Source organism: Aythya marila (genome assembly GCF_965140915.1).
Source record: "Aythya marila genome assembly, chromosome: 20".
Lineage (NCBI taxonomy): Eukaryota > Metazoa > Chordata > Aves > Anseriformes > Anatidae > Aythya > Aythya marila.
The window spans coordinates 7,730,325-7,745,960 of record NC_139061.1 but is presented as its reverse complement, the minus strand read 5'-3'; the positions used below and the strand labels follow the sequence as shown (position 1 = coordinate 7,745,960).

At 35.1% G+C, this 15,636-nt stretch overlaps 1 protein-coding gene across 6 annotated transcripts in view; it reads left to right on the top strand.

Annotated features, from left to right (window-relative positions):
* The window catches only part of NCOR1 (nuclear receptor corepressor 1), a 65,694-nt gene that overhangs the window by 22,835 nt on the left and 27,223 nt on the right, over positions 1-15,636 (top strand). For all 6 annotated transcript variants that reach the window (XM_082776175.1, XM_082776176.1, XM_082776171.1 and 3 more), the window contains 10 exons: positions 352-408; positions 1,193-1,245; positions 3,005-3,071; positions 3,821-3,993; positions 4,497-4,587; positions 5,128-5,306; positions 5,781-5,835; positions 6,622-6,723; positions 13,677-13,807; positions 14,350-14,567. In XM_082776175.1, coding sequence (XP_082632301.1) covers positions 352-408; positions 1,193-1,245; positions 3,005-3,071; positions 3,821-3,993; positions 4,497-4,587; positions 5,128-5,306; positions 5,781-5,835; positions 6,622-6,723; positions 13,677-13,807; positions 14,350-14,567 — 1,126 coding nt within the window. The remainder of the gene's footprint in view (positions 1-351; positions 409-1,192; positions 1,246-3,004; positions 3,072-3,820; positions 3,994-4,496; positions 4,588-5,127; positions 5,307-5,780; positions 5,836-6,621; positions 6,724-13,676; positions 13,808-14,349; positions 14,568-15,636) is intronic.

Genomic DNA, 15,636 nt, shown 5'->3' with positions numbered 1-15,636 from the left:
TTTTTTTTTTTTTTTTTTTTTTTTTTTTCTGAACAGCTTTCCTCTTCTTAGGAACTTTTGCTATATTATTTATTAACTGCATGTACTTTTTGAATCACAGAGGAGGTCAGTGTCTGTTTTTCTCATCTCCGTGTTTTTAAATTGAGAGAGCATAGTAGTAATTGTAGAATTCAGGTACAGGTTTCTTGATTTGCTGAGGCAGCATTGCAGAAGTAGGTTAAGAAGGATATAATACGTTCAGACAGGGCTTTAGCAGTTGAACTGAGTGAGAGTTCACTTGTACTTCTGACACCCTAACTACAGAGGATTTACTGACACTATATATATATAAAAAAATATTTTCTTTTACAGAAAAAAACAGAAGAAGCTCACAAGATTTTTGAAGGTCTTGGTCCAAAAGTTGAACTGGTAAGTTGTCTTTTTTTATTCTGTGTTGCCAGTGTAGCTTTCATGTCTGTAATTCTGTTGTGGTAAACATGTAGTTCTGTGTTCGAGTATAAAAGAACATTATAGGGTGACTTAATCTTTTGGTTTGGGGAGGGAGGGGTTGGACTTCTTTTCATTTTCACTTGGTGCCTGATATTTTATATTAGTTTTGAACTCCTGTCCGTTTCTCAGTTTAAAACTTGTTTGAACATCTCCAGTATTAAATACTGGAATTGGGTAGTGTAGCTATATATGAGAAGATATAGATTAAATATACATGATGTTCTTTTTGTCTTCCTGTAATTGTAAACAATGCATTTTAAGAGCATATTTCAAGAAAAAGTTGCATTCATCCCTGCTTTCATCTTCAATACTGAAGAACACTGAAAGCAATTAAGCTTGTATCTTATTTTCACAAGTTTATATTAGTGTGTGTTTAAACACACTCATGAGTCGGGGCTTGAGTGAACTGGCTGTGTTAAGTAAGTATAGCTTTTAAAAATAGATCTGAATCCGTTTGAGAGAACAGGGTTGAAATATGATAAAAAATTAAACACCGTTGTATAGTTATTGCGATCTAATTTCAAATAATGAAGTCTGTGTCCTAAGTATTGAGTATCATAAACTTATTGTCATTTCAGATTGCTGCATCTCAGTTTAAGTACATTGTAGGCAGAATATTTTAATGTTATTAAACGTAATACATATATTTTAGAATTAAAAAGTTGATAAATACTAAATATATCTTTCCAATCCCAAATTGTAGCCACTTTACAACCAACCATCAGACACAAAGGTCTACCATGAAAACATCAAAACGTAAGTGCTTTAGTATCTTGTCCCTGTGCCTTTTAAGGAGTCTGGACTTAGTTTCACTCAGTTTTTCACTGCTGTGATTTCAAAATATGATGTGTGCACTTTAACTATGTTAAAAACTTTCCAGTTCATGTAAGCTTGAGAGTTCTGTGTTGTAGAATAGTGCTGCAAGGAATGTGATATAGGTACCGCAGACAATGGGACACAGTGACTTTCCATCATAAATTAAAGACAAAAATAATAAACTTTCTTTTTTTTTTTTAATTGGTAATACTTGTATTTTTCAAAACCTGAAATACAGTGTTTGACCGAGATGTGCCTTATCAGCTTTTCAAACGTTATTGGTGTCAGTAAATGGTAGGAGGAGTTTATTTATTTATTGACTTTACCATGTACTCATTTTCTGTCATGGGCTGTGAGCAGAGTTACTGTATGCTAAGTTTACTTGTTATGTAGGGCAAACAATTCAATGATTTGAAGTAAACTAGTTGTCTTCTACTGTAAAAACTGTGAATTTCTAGGAAAATTAATCTTTCTTTTTCTTTTAAATACAGAACTCTTCTCAAATTTGAATTAGTTCTTCTAAGTTCACTGAAGCAAGTATTGATTATTAACTAAAATAATTGTTAATAGATTCATTTTTAAATGTATTTAATTGAATTAATTTATGCCCAATTTTAAATGTCCATAAGAGAGACTACCTGCATGGGAAAATCATTGATAACATGGAACAAAATTTAAATTTTTAAGTGGTTATGCCAAGCCAATATTGATTTTGCTCTGTAGCAATGTTATAGAATACTGAAATAATGATCAATATTGCAACAAAATTCAGCTTATTTTCAAAATACGTATTGCCTCTAGACTTTGAAAATAATTGCTGAGTTGTAATTACTGCAAAAGTACATTTTTTCTTACAAATTATCTTTGAGGAGATCCCACTCTGTTCTGCTAGGAGGTCAGCTATGAAGACTGAAGCCTCTTCATGGCTTCTCTAGGATGATAACTGGGAATGTTTACTTTCATGTCTTGCTCTGCAACTCTGTTTCTGAGACAAACATGATATACTACTGCTATAGCACAATTAACAAATTTAAACCAGTATAAAGAACAACACTACTTTAATAAGACTTCTATTTAATTGATTTCTGCACCACCAGTTTTTACAAAAGAAGAAATAAATTGTTAGTTTCAGATGTGAAGAAATGAATAGTGAGTTATGTGCGTATTACTGTCATAGCATTTAATTCTATTTTATATATTTTTTTTGTAAGTACAGAAAAAATACTTCTTTAAAATGCTTTTAATCCAGGGGGGGAAAAAAGTAATTCTTATTCTTCTCCTTTAAATGTAGCTGTATTTCAGTTCTGCAGTACTAAGAGGGTTTTTTTTTTTAAGGCAGTACCAAATTTTGAGGATTTTAGGATTGAGTTGCAAAGACACTTCTTTTTCTTTTCCAAAGTATAAGAGTGTTACCAAATTTACTCATTTTAACATCTTTAGGAGATAACCTAGCTTGAAATTGGAAGCTTTCATGTCTCTCTTGTTTATTTCAGTCATCTTTGAGAATATTTTCTCTTAGATAAAATACAGTATAAATTAAATGATTGTTATATTGGGATTTTTCCCTGCTTTTCTACATCTAGGAATAGTTTTCACAATAACAATCTGGCATCTGTAACCTACATGGGCTTTGTTGAGTAGATTTGAAGTTCCTGAATCTTCTGTGGTTCACTTTTTTTTTTCCAATTTTGTTTTCTAGAAACCAGGTGATGAGGAAAAAGTTAATACTATTTTTTAAAAGAAGAAATCATGCAAGAAAACAACGGGTAATACTACTATGTTTTTGTGAAAAGATCACTTTTTTTTTTTTTTTGGTCTGGATCCTTGACATACTTTCTCAAATGTGTCATGTAAATTCAATTGATTAGTTAAATAAGATCTTAAATTATGTTGAGTTGTTTGCAAATGAACTGCAGGCTTATAAACACAGTTTGCTAGTTATCTAAAACAAGGAAAAAGGTTTATTTTTTTCCTTTCTGTCCTGTTCTTTTCTTAGAGTATGAAGAAAGAAGGTGAAAAATCCTTAACTGTCATGCCTGGCCTCTCTCTGAGCTTTTCCTGTATAGTAGCTATAGTATCTGAAAGAAAATGAGGCTGATCTGATTCTGAAGACTGAAAGCATTTTTAATCAAATATGTGCATGTTGGATGTTAGTATTAACTAACTTAATGCTTTCTCTTGCATATCACTATATCAAGTAGCATACATTTTGGTGGGGTGGTATCCAGAAGAATATTTCAATTATTAAGAATAGCTGAAGGTTAAACATCAAATTCTACCATGAAAATGTAATGAAGTATTTCTCTTCTTACAGTCCTGGTCTTTTTTATGTAGGAGCATAATCCTCAAAATCTACATTCACTTTTCCCTCTGCTGAAAATTGGTTTTATGTTGTCTTCAAAATGTAAAGCCACTGCTGCAGGATATGAATCTGTCTATGAAATGCCTACAGGAGGTGTACTGATCGCTTATTGGATTTGTGTTTAGTTAAAAGTTTACTTTTGGAATTTAACAGGAACAGAAAATCTGTCAACGTTACGATCAGCTGATGGAAGCATGGGAGAAAAAAGTTGACAGGATAGAAAATAATCCACGCAGAAAAGCTAAGGAGAGCAAAACAAGAGAGTACTATGAAAAACAATTTCCAGAAATCCGGAAGCAAAGAGAACAGCAAGAGCGATTTCAAAGGTATTCCCATGGATTTGATACATACTTACAAAGTATCTCTTAGCTTTTTGAAATTAAGCTGAAGCATTTTTATAAATAATGGATAATATGTTTATTCATATTAAGTAATTAAGTGTATTGTTCACTACATTTCATGGTGTTGAGCACAATTTTCCGTTCACTTCCTAAGGATGTTCATTAGTGAATGAACGTTTCTCATACAAAGTGGAATCATGCTGGTCAATGGCTTGCAATGTAATCCTTTTTTGATGTTGACTCAAGCATGACATTTTGCAGAGCCTTGCAAATTCACCTGTAAAACTGGGCAGTTGTTGGAAGTTGCAGTACATTGCAGTGTTTGTAGTCTTGAGACTACTTGAGAAAGAACTGTCCTAACTAACTAATTTGATTAGTTAGGTAACACCATTTTAAGAATTTTGGAGGCTGTCATTGTTATGCACGAATCTGAAGTTATTGCTGTTTTCCACTTTATCCTTACTACTTCTGTTTTCCCCTAACACTAGAGTTGGTCAAAGAGGGGCTGGACTTTCAGCAACTATCGCTAGAAGCGAACATGAGATTTCTGAAATCATTGATGGACTTTCTGAGCAGGAGGTGAGGCTATTGTCTATTCTTTGCTATAGAAGCATAACAAATGACTCAATATCCCTTTCCTGGCAATTAAAGGTCTCTTTCAAAAGTTTTTTTTTTGATAGGAAGAGAAACTTTTTGGGCTGGTTTGGGAGAGTCTGTGTGAACTTTGACTTGAAGCAGGTCTTAGAAATACTTCTCATTTATGGGTCATGCTTCCTAATTGCATTTATCCTAGATTTTTCTTATGTGTCTGTTTCATTGCAGGTGTTGCAACCAGCTTTCTTTTTATATCTGTAAGAAATGTGTGCAGACTCTTCCTTTCTAAAGCCCTGCACCATTTTATTTTTTCATAATATGGCACTATCTCCTGTTCCCTTTAGCTTTGTTCATTGGGATAGTGACAGCTTCTAGAAGAGTTAAGAAGTAGACAGAAAAAATGTTTGAAGCTACCTGTGAATGTATACTGTGGTGGAGCTTTAAAACATTGTGTAATTCAACAAATGTAAACAATAGTAGCAACTTCTTGTATTCTTTACTTTTTGTTTTATTCTTTGCCTGTAGAATAATGAAAAACAAATGCGTCAGCTCTCAGTCATTCCTCCCATGATGTTTGATGCAGAACAAAGACGAGTGAAGTTTATTAATATGAATGGTCTGATGGAGGATCCCATGAAAGTTTATAAAGACAGACAATTCATGAATGTCTGGACCGACCATGAGAAAGAGATTTTTAAGGAAAAGTAATGGGCTTTCTTCTCTCTTATTTTTATTGCATTGCAGATAACAGTTAAACACCTAACCCCACAGTAAACATCAGTTAAATTGGAAGTTCTGAAGGTTTTGTGCAATGATATTTGATAACGTTCTTAATTGGATGAATGAAATATTGCAAAAGGTTTAGACTATGCCAAATGTTTTTGAACTATGTAGGTTTGCATCCACTTAGTCTGTAGATAAAAAATTGTCTTTAAAATGCCTTAGTTTTCTGATAAGATTAAAATGTGAAGAGTAGATATACAATCTCATTATATTAGTTAATTGCTAATTTTAAGTGCTTAGTTCAAAATTTGATCAATTTGAAAACTAGACTTTTTAGACTAATTTCAATCGTGAAATCAAGGGAGTGCTGATGGTACAGATTGTTTAGAAGACTGCTTTGCTTATTTGGTCATGAATTATGTTGTTAAACTTAAATAATTTCTGATTTGTAAAAGGTTTGTCCAACATCCCAAGAACTTTGGTCTAATTGCTTCCTACCTGGAACGAAAGGTAAGACCTTTTTTAATATAAGTAGAGCCTAGGGTGGGATCCCTAACTTTCCAAATGTAAGTCATTTATTCCAGCATCATTTTACCTTCTTGGAAAAAATCTGTAATTCCATAAAAAATATTGCTTTGACAGAATTTCATAGTGCTTGATCAGTAATGTCATCAGCACATGCAAACATATAACAAAAGTTAGTGGAATGACACTACTGACAGCAGTAAAAGAAAATGACACTATTTAGTTTTGATCTTATTTTCTTTTTGAAGCAGGTAAACTGCTTAACTATCTTATTGTAGTTAAGGGCATAATTGGCTCTGCTGAGCCACTGTTACCTCTAAGAAACTTTGCCTCCACCTTTTAAGTCAGTGGGATCCCACTGCTGGCTGACTTAGTCTTTAGACCTGATTTTTTTTAGTCTTTAGAACCAACATTGCAGAGCTGATGTAAAATGTGGCAGAGAGTTGGGATTTTTTAAAACTTATAGCAGAATCTTGAATATGTAGGACTATTATGATAAATAGAAGCTTTTGCATCTGCAAAATGTTTATTATATGTTAAATCACACAGATTGAGGTAGCTGAGAGATGTTATTAATATAGAAGACCTGTGTTTAACACAGTCTAATTTTATACATGGTTGTGTTGCTACATGTACGACTTCGCTTCCCTACTGATCAAACAAATAGTGAAGGACTAGGGATTGAATAGTTTTAAGCATTGAATTAAATTAAATAACAAAAATGTATTTATTTTGTAGGAGTAAAACTTTTTTTTTGCCTTTTCACTTTAGAATGTTCCCGACTGTGTATTATATTATTATTTGACTAAGAAAAATGAAAATTACAAAGCACTTGTGCGAAGGAATTACGGTAAACGCAGAGGAAGAAATCAGGTATCTAAAATGCATTTGTTACTTGAATATTATTGTTTTATTGTTTCATATTTACAACTGTCTTGCAATCCTGTATAGAAAGCAGGTTATGGTATATGCATGAAGTGGAAAAAAGGAAAAAGTAATTTTTCCACTAGTACACTCTTATCCCCTTTAAATATAAGGAATCCTGACATCAAGGGTTTTTTTGGTTAGCTAGTTTTTAATTCTGTGGAATATCTCCTTCCTTTGCACATTTGTGACTTTTTTGACATGACAGCTCATTTTATTTGAGGATCCTGCCATAGACATGGAGGTTGAATCCATCACTAAATCCCATGGTGGAGCCAACAGAAATAAGGTTATACATGTGACTTTCAGTGGAAAAAATATAATCACTTTATAATGCCAGTGTTTGTCAAAAAGCAGAAATTAATGGTAATCATTATATGGTGGTCAGGCTCGAAGTCAAACTGGAACTTAACAGCAAGAAAAAGGAGACCAATTTAATGCATGCAAATTAAAAATTCTGCTGATTCAGGAAGAACTCATTTGGAAGTCTTGGAAACCTTTGGAGGGGAAAAGAGCAGCATATTATGAGGAATATATACATTTGCTAGGCTACCAGGGTTAGTGTGGATATTAGAAAACAAAAATAATTTAACAAACTCAGACTTTTTCTTAATTAAGACAACAGGAAGAATGCTGTATACTCGCTGAATATGTCCCTACTCTTTCCATTTGGTTTTCCTCTTGCATCCAACAGCATTCTGAAAACAAAATAAAAGATACATCAGTAATGAGTTAGGAAAAAAGATCCTATATGTAATAAAATAAATGAACAAAGAAAAAGATGTAAAGATGAAGCCTGCAGGTATTTTGAATTTGTATCGTTAAAATGAATTTAACAGCTACAAATCAGTATAGATTTGCAGAAGAAATGCAGTGTTTTGTTAGAACTGAAGCTTGATTGGGGGTGCATAGGAGAAAGGAAGGTCCTATAAAATTCAGGATTTTTGAAATCCTTAAACTTTAAAATCTGAAAAGTTGTGGTTTATTGGACTTAGTCATATTCCAGCAGCAATACTAAAGAGAAAATTGCTGAGACTTTGAGTTACTTTGGGTTATTGTGACTGCATAATTTTTTATTGAAATGCAAAACAGTGAATTAAGTAAATAACGCATTTCAGGATATGTGAATCCTTTCTTTCTAGTAATGTAAGTTTTGTGAGAGTCCCAGTAAGTGTATTCGTTATATAGAGTAAAATTTCTGCACATGACTTCAGCTGACAAGTTGATCCTATCGGCTAAAACTGGTCAGCACATTTTGCTTCTATGGTGGTGTTGTACTTGAGCCTTTTGAGTTGTGGCCTGGTATTCTAAAAGAAGAGATTTTGTTGATGAAGATGTACTTCTCTGTACCCCCACAAATTATGGACATCTTGGGTGAAGGTAATTTTCATTATGCAACAGACTTTGCAGTTAGTGAAAGTAGAAGTTCTGACTCCAGTAATGGGAGAGAATGCTTGTAATGTATCCTGTATTTTGCCAGAACTTCTATTAGACTTTAAGTCTAATAATGCTTTCTTAATAGGAAAATGTATTGTTGTGTGTTTACTAGTGGTAAAATATTAAACCAAGGATGTATGGCAAATATGAAGCAAATAAATAAATGAGACTTGTCCAAAAGAGACTTTTAGACAGTTGTTGTGAGAAGTAAGTGCAGAGAATGTTGCTGTTTTAAGTGGCTTAGTTTTTATAAAATGAGATTGGCATGATCATAGCAAGTATATACATGCTGAGTAATATCTTCACCATATGGTGTTCTGTTGCAGCTGTTCTAAGAGGTAAGGAGACATAACTGGTTCAAACTGTAACATAACGTAACTTTAAGTTTTGATGCATTCAGAAGATCTTAATTGTATATTTACACGTCTTTCAGCTTTATTGCATTTCAGAATATCAAAACTGGTAGAAATGAAAATTTGGATGATTTCTCAACCCACAAGTTGCTTGCTTTCCTTGAGCAATGCTTTTAATCAAGGAAGATTTTAATTAGTTTTGTGTAGAAGTGCGTATAGACTTGTGAATTTAGCTAACGATAAATGAAACTGAAGGTGCTCTGCTTGGCTTTACAACTGCTCTTGTGAATACTTATTTCTACATAAATAACAGTAAGTATGTGAGTTGGAGCACCGAAGTTGCTGTGGTTGTTCACTGGACTTGGATCACTTGCTCTTTGAATTTTAAGAGTTGCAGGTCTTAGTTGCTTGTTGTTAATCCACAGTAAGTACGTTGCTAAACTGTTCAATGGGCAACTGCTAGACAGACTTAATGTGTGCTCTGTGGTGAGGATGCAGACAAGTGTCAGGCTTCATAGACCTGAAGACTGTTAAAGAATACTTGCAAAGTCAAGGAGATTCTCTAAACAATCTAAATGGGGAAATCTTACCATTTCTGGAAGTTTATATTCAGGAGTATTAAAATTAGTGTTTAGTGATGCTATAGAAAGGGATTAGATGGTACCAAAATACTTGTTTGTATTTCTTAATTTTATTAATAATTAATTAGCAACATCTATGTAAGATAGTTGAAAAAAACACTTGAGAGTGTTGAACTCTCTTGCTTGCCAGAACTTTTATCTTAAGGTTGCAGAATGTAATTCATTCCCCGTGTCCCTCCCTCACCCCAGCTTTGTTTGAAGCTGATATTTTTTTGTTTCTCTGAGTAGCAATCTGAAACTTCCTTGCTGATTGGCAAACACAAGACATGTAAGATTTATGATGTGCTCCAAGATGTGCTTATGCCTGCCAATAACAGGTGCTTCAGCTTGAACTCGTAAGAGTTCATATATTTTTGTAAATTAGAAGGCAAGCAAGAAGAATGGTGCAGTGGAGAAGATATTAATCATGGTAATGATGTTGAAATGCTTAAGAGATTTTTTTTTTTTAGTGTGTACAACTTGACTCAAATTTCAGCAGAGGCTTTTACTTTAAAGAAGCTGACTGCTAGATTAAGGCATGTAAAGTTAAGAGATGTAAGGTTTATTGAATTCTGGTATGCTTTTGTCCTTAAATAGGATTAGAAAGGACGTCTTATTAAACACTGCCTAAACTGTTCCAGAATGCACACAGAGGCAACTAAACAGGTGTGTCTTACACCAACTGTGGCTTAAAATGAAGAGCAAATTTTTTGACATAGTATTAAATGAAAGCATGGCTATACAAAAACACTGCCCACAGATAGTCTGTGGGGCTGGCACTTTGCAAGTTTGGTCAGTGAATGCTGGAGTTCATGCAGCAAAGAAGTCAGTGCTTTTGCACTGGTTTCATTACAGATAATGCCATAAATAATTAATTGAGAGGAGGCTCTTTCTGCGTAAAGTTTCTCGTTGCAATTTGGTGGCAAAGCAGTAGTGTGTGGGGGGGTGACTTTTGCAGTCTAGCTGCCTGGTCAGCATAAACCAGTGTCCGTGGATCAACCCGCATGGCTCTGCAGCAGGTGGGACAGCCCAGTGATCCGACGAGACAGAAATTTGCTGTACTTGTGGGACAGCCAATCGTGCTGAGCTCCCCGGGGATTACCTCGGGTGACCCCAGGGAGATTAAAAGGTTGTATGTGAGACGGGCAACTCTTCTGTAGGCAGCTTAAGTGGCAGAATGACACAATTTCCTGGAATAAACATGTTGCTGGGTCAGGCAGCTGCTGCTAAAGAGCCGTGTGATGTTGGTGCTGTTGTGGGTTTTGTCCTTTTGAATCTTATCCTGAGCTAAAGCCCGTCCCCTTGCCTGGATAGTAAAAGTTTTAAGCAACAGATGAATGTGCAGGTACGTCGCTGACTGAGGCTTCAGCTGTTTTAAGGTTTGTGTTTAACCTGCCCTTGACCTATTGATTATGCATGTTCAATAAATTCTCTGTCAAACAGAGAATCCTGTTGTTTACAAAATGTAACGTTAAGGTAACCAGCAAAAACAACAGAAGATTTTCAGCATCTGTTTTGTAAATGTAAAATACAGATTTTTTTTGTCTGAAAATGCATATTTTAACTCCTCGCTTTTGAGGACAGTCTGTCTAGGACAGTGGAAATAATTTACTTTAGCACGTGTCTCTGACGTCTTTATTGAAGGAATGTTTTGGATAACCAAGTAATGCCAATATCTTACGTGCTAATAGTTTGCAGGAAGATAATAGTGGTTAGCATTTGGGGTTTCTGCTCCAGTTCACATTATTAAAATGTCAAAAACAAGTCCTTTCTGTGACTATTTGCAGGCTCAGTTTTGCTAATGAAATGGTGACACCTGCTGCTACACTTACAAGAAGGTTCTTCTGTAAAAAGGAAAGCCTATTTTGAGGAATCTTTCAGTGGGCTATAAACTATCTAGCGAAGTCCTAAAACAGCAGTCTTCTGGATCTCTGTCCCTGTCTTTCTATGAACTCCAAGTGATAATTGGGCATTTGTTTGGAAGGTAGCCTTATAGAAATATTACGTATATTTTGCCTTTCAAGGTTGATTTGCAGAGTCTTAAGACCCAGTAAGGAACAACTCAGTTCTGCACACATCAGATTTGAGTGGATAGCATCTAGGTATGGCAGTTCTGCATCTGTGACTCCAGCTGAAGTGGTTTGTTTAACCCATTCATGCCCAAGCCCCTTCGGTGTAAATCCCTGTGAATGGTTCCCTCTGCGTGGCCATATCTGACTCCCCACCCTCTTTACGTACTGTAGTTTCTTTTGAAAGCATATTTAAGGCAGAACTTACACTGCAGTCATTTATTTGAGATCATCTTAGGTGCTTTCAGAGAGGAGGCAGAGAGCTCTCTCTTCTTCTTCCCTCTCCCCTTGCCTTTGACTGGAGTTCTGCCCACCACAACTCGCGTGGCGTCTCCCGTTTTTGTTGTAGCGTGCCCAGTCCAACAGCCTTGGCTTTTACTGCTGCACTTGGAAGATCACCTTGTTACAGATGTTTTTTCAGCATAAATGGACAAAATGGGTTAAGCTCTGCATGCTCATCATGGACTTGCTGGCTTTTGAGGCTCATCAGAATTCATTTGCTTCGTGTAAGGGTTCTGGGAATGTGGGGAGTGAGTTACGTGATTTACTTAGTGGCAGCCTTACTGCTTGGTGTTTTAATCTGGAGAGAGAGGAATTTGCAAGCAAGCTACAGACATAGAAATTCCACAGTGTTGGGAAGTGTAAGATGTGTTTGTCATGTGCAGGTTGATTTTTATGGATAGCAAACAGCAATAGTTGGGCTCCTTTTTATGCTGAAAAAGGTGCGTGGCCTATGCTGCTGGACTGACCAGCTTTTTATCTGGTTAATAGTCAGTGACTTAAAAAGGATCCAAAGGGGAAGTATCTCACACTAATGAATACTTGCTATGTAATCTGTATTTAGGAGAATTTCTATTCCACATTATCTTTTCAGGCATACGACTTGATTGTTTGTGTAATTCGTGCTTCCATGCATACAAACACCCGAATTATGTTCATAACACTATGAAGTGTAGTAGATTACAAAGCATCAGCTATGCTACCAGCTTTATTTTTTTTTTACCTTAACCAGTCCAGTTCAGAAAAGCTGTTTTGAGAGCTGAAGTCTTCAAAGTATTGGGAAGCAACACAGTAGTGAGAAAAAAATATGCTAAAACTTAAACAAATTTCTTCTGTTTCCATATTTGATGTAGTTTTCTCAATACATACTTTTTTCTGTGTGAATACTTGTATTTTTTTAATGTTTAAAACTTCAAAGGGTATTTAGCTTATCTTTTGCTAGGGTACTTCTAACAGCTAAGGCAGACAGGGAATGCCACGTGTAGTTTATTTTTTTTGTGTGTGATAAGGATTAAAAAAAAAACAATGCCACATGTTCTTCTTGCATTTTTGAGACTTTATTTTATTTCCTTTTTTAGCAGTTGTAAATGGTCATCCTGGTAATTCTTTGTGATTATATGAGGTAACAGAAATTCTTTGCATTAATTCCCGTTTGAAGTAGATCATGTCTTCTGGAGAGTTTAAATCAAATTTATCTGCTTTCTAAAATGAGGTATTTTTTCCATGTGGCAGTCATCTGGCTTCACTCTGAGAGATAAGGAGTGAGTGTCCCTTAACAAAAAATACGTAAATAGGATAATAACGGGTAATAGTAATTACTGTGTCTTTTGTTGGTACTTATATGCTTGCAAAACTATAATCTCAATACAGGCTACAGTGTATTAAAAAAATAAGGTTATAATTTTCCTTCTGCACAACATAAATTCACTAGAAATATAAATCTAAAATTCCTGATGTTGTTTTGAACAATTATATTTCTTAATTACTAACAACAGCCTTGAGAAAGGTGGCTTAGATTTGGTATTATTGTTCATGCTATAGTATCTTCTGTTTTCAAGTTGTGAGCTGTTGTGTTTTACTTTTTTCAAATGTACAACATTAAAAATGAAATTTGGGGGGAGCAACAACATTACTACACAAGATGTTAGACCTCCCTAGGCACTTCTAACAATGTGGCTGTTCATTTTTAGTACAACGTATGATAACACATTAATTTGTTAACACATACAAGTGTATGTTATCATGTCTGTGCTCACTCTGCAAAAGAAACCTGTACCTCCATTGAATTTATAAGACAAAATACGATATCTGAATAGGACAGCTGAACAGAAGAAACTCAAGAGAAAATAAGCTGAGAGCTACTGAGGATCTACAGCTAATATGTAGAAACTGAATATTCTGTGGCAGAGGGGATTTTGAATTTTGGGAGATATGCTCAATTCATTATAGTTCCAGGGTGTAGATAGGTATTACAGTTTTTGGCAGAGGTGTTTTACTGTTTTAATGACAGATGTGCAGTAACTGTAACTTAAAATATTATTGGGTGACAGGTAAGGTAATATCAGTGTTTGTGTTGCTCTTGAGTATGAGATGCTGTATCTTTCTACGTACTGTAAAAACATGTAAATTCCATTTTATTTTAGCAACAAATTGCTCGCCCTTCTCAAGAAGAAAAGGTAGAAGAAAAAGTAGAAGAGGAAAAAGCAGAAAAAGCAGACAAAAAAGAGGAGGAAAAGAAAGATGAGGAGGAAAAGGATGAGAAGGATGAATCAAAGTAAGTACACATGGACTGAAAACACGCTAATTCATTCCTGATTGCAGCAACTTTTTATTACAAAGAGCAAAACGTAGTTGCTATTAGTCTAGCAGTGAAATCTGGACTGAAAACTTTCTATTTAGGTTAATTCTTATGCATTAAGCTTTTTTTTGATATATAAATTTCTTTGTCTTGCTGATATAATCAGACTGGTACAAAAAGCCAGAGTGATTTTTTCTGTTTGTTTTGTTTTGTTTTTTCTCTCCACGGGTAACACTTTGCATCTCATTGGCTTTGTTTTTTTTTTTTTTAAATGTTCTGTCACAATGTCCGTATCTTCTTTGCAGTTGATAATGTCATGTATCTGTTACTCTCTAGCAATTCTAACTTTTTGGCAGTAAGTGAATTCTGTTTCACTGTTAAGGTGTCTTGGTTTTGTTTTCTTCCAAGTCAAAATAGGAAGTAAGATCTGATGCATAGTTTTTTAAACCATATTCAGGAGTATCTGCCCATAAGAGCTATCTGAATGAGTCTGAATCGCCTTTGTTAACTATTTTCAGAGATAATACCAAAGAAAAGGACAAAACCGAAGTTGCACCAGAGGAAACAGAGGAAAGGGAACAGGCCACTCCTAGGGGCCGAAAAACTGCCAATAGTCAAGGTCGTCGTAAGGGCAGAATCACCAGATCAATGACAAATGAAGCTGCACAAGCAAATGCTGCTGCAGCTGCAGCCACTGAAGAACCACCACCGCCTCTTCCACCCCCACCAGAACCTTGTGAGTAGCATTTATAGGACACTTGGGGACCCATCTGGTAGTTAGGCTCTTCACTGAAATAAAGCCGTGCTCTGTGCATGGAGCGCACTTTGGGGTTGTTTGTTTGTTTGTTTTTTTGTTTAGTATTACGTCTTTATTCTTAGGCCTGCTCATAATTTTGTGACTGGTACTGCTAAACTTCATGAATGTAACTGATTAGTATGTGTGTAATCAGATGAGTCTTTTAAAATCACGTGTGGGGCAGGGGGAGCCAGATAAGCTTTTCAGTGATAACTACTTTTTGTCTGTTTGCAGGGTTAATGCTGTGTATCCATACAGATCCAAATGCATTTGACAAAGATTGACTTACAGGCTGTAGCTCACAAAAGTTGTTGTTAAATAAGTAGACCTGATATTTGAGTACTTTGGGGAGTTTCATAATCTGAAATAGATACTAGCAAGTAATTGTTGTTTTTGCATTAGATGGCAAGAGAATTCTTTAAAATAGAAACATTACTCTGTTGGCATGTATTGGTAGAAAAAACTACCTTATCTCTGGCTACATGTCTAAAAAGGCTGACATAATCTGTGGTGGTGCAGAAACACTATCAAACAAAATACCTCATGGCTAAATAATTATTTAGGGTGGTGTGGCAATTTTTTTTCCTGCAGTGCTCTGCTGTAGCAAAGTTTATTGCTCTTACCTCTTCAACTACATAGTTACAGGCAGCTAGATACTCTTATAGACGTTGTAACAACTTTCTATTGCTCAAATATTCTGTACTTCCTGAAGAACAGAGTAAGTGGGCATGCGAGTTCACTCGTAGCTTAAATTATCAGAAATGGACGTTTTGCTCAGTTGATAAACTTTTTTTTTTTGTCAGCTGCTGAACTAAGACAATAGGGTTTTTCTTTATTTTGATGAGATTTCCTGGAAATCCAGAATAGCTTTTGAGTGCATCAGATATTTTATAGTGCCCTACTTGTATTGTTTGTTAATGGAAGCTGTTGAATACCCACTAATTGATAAATAACCATTTCAGTCCTTTCTGCATTAGTCAGTGAAATAGGATGGAACTAGCTCACAGCA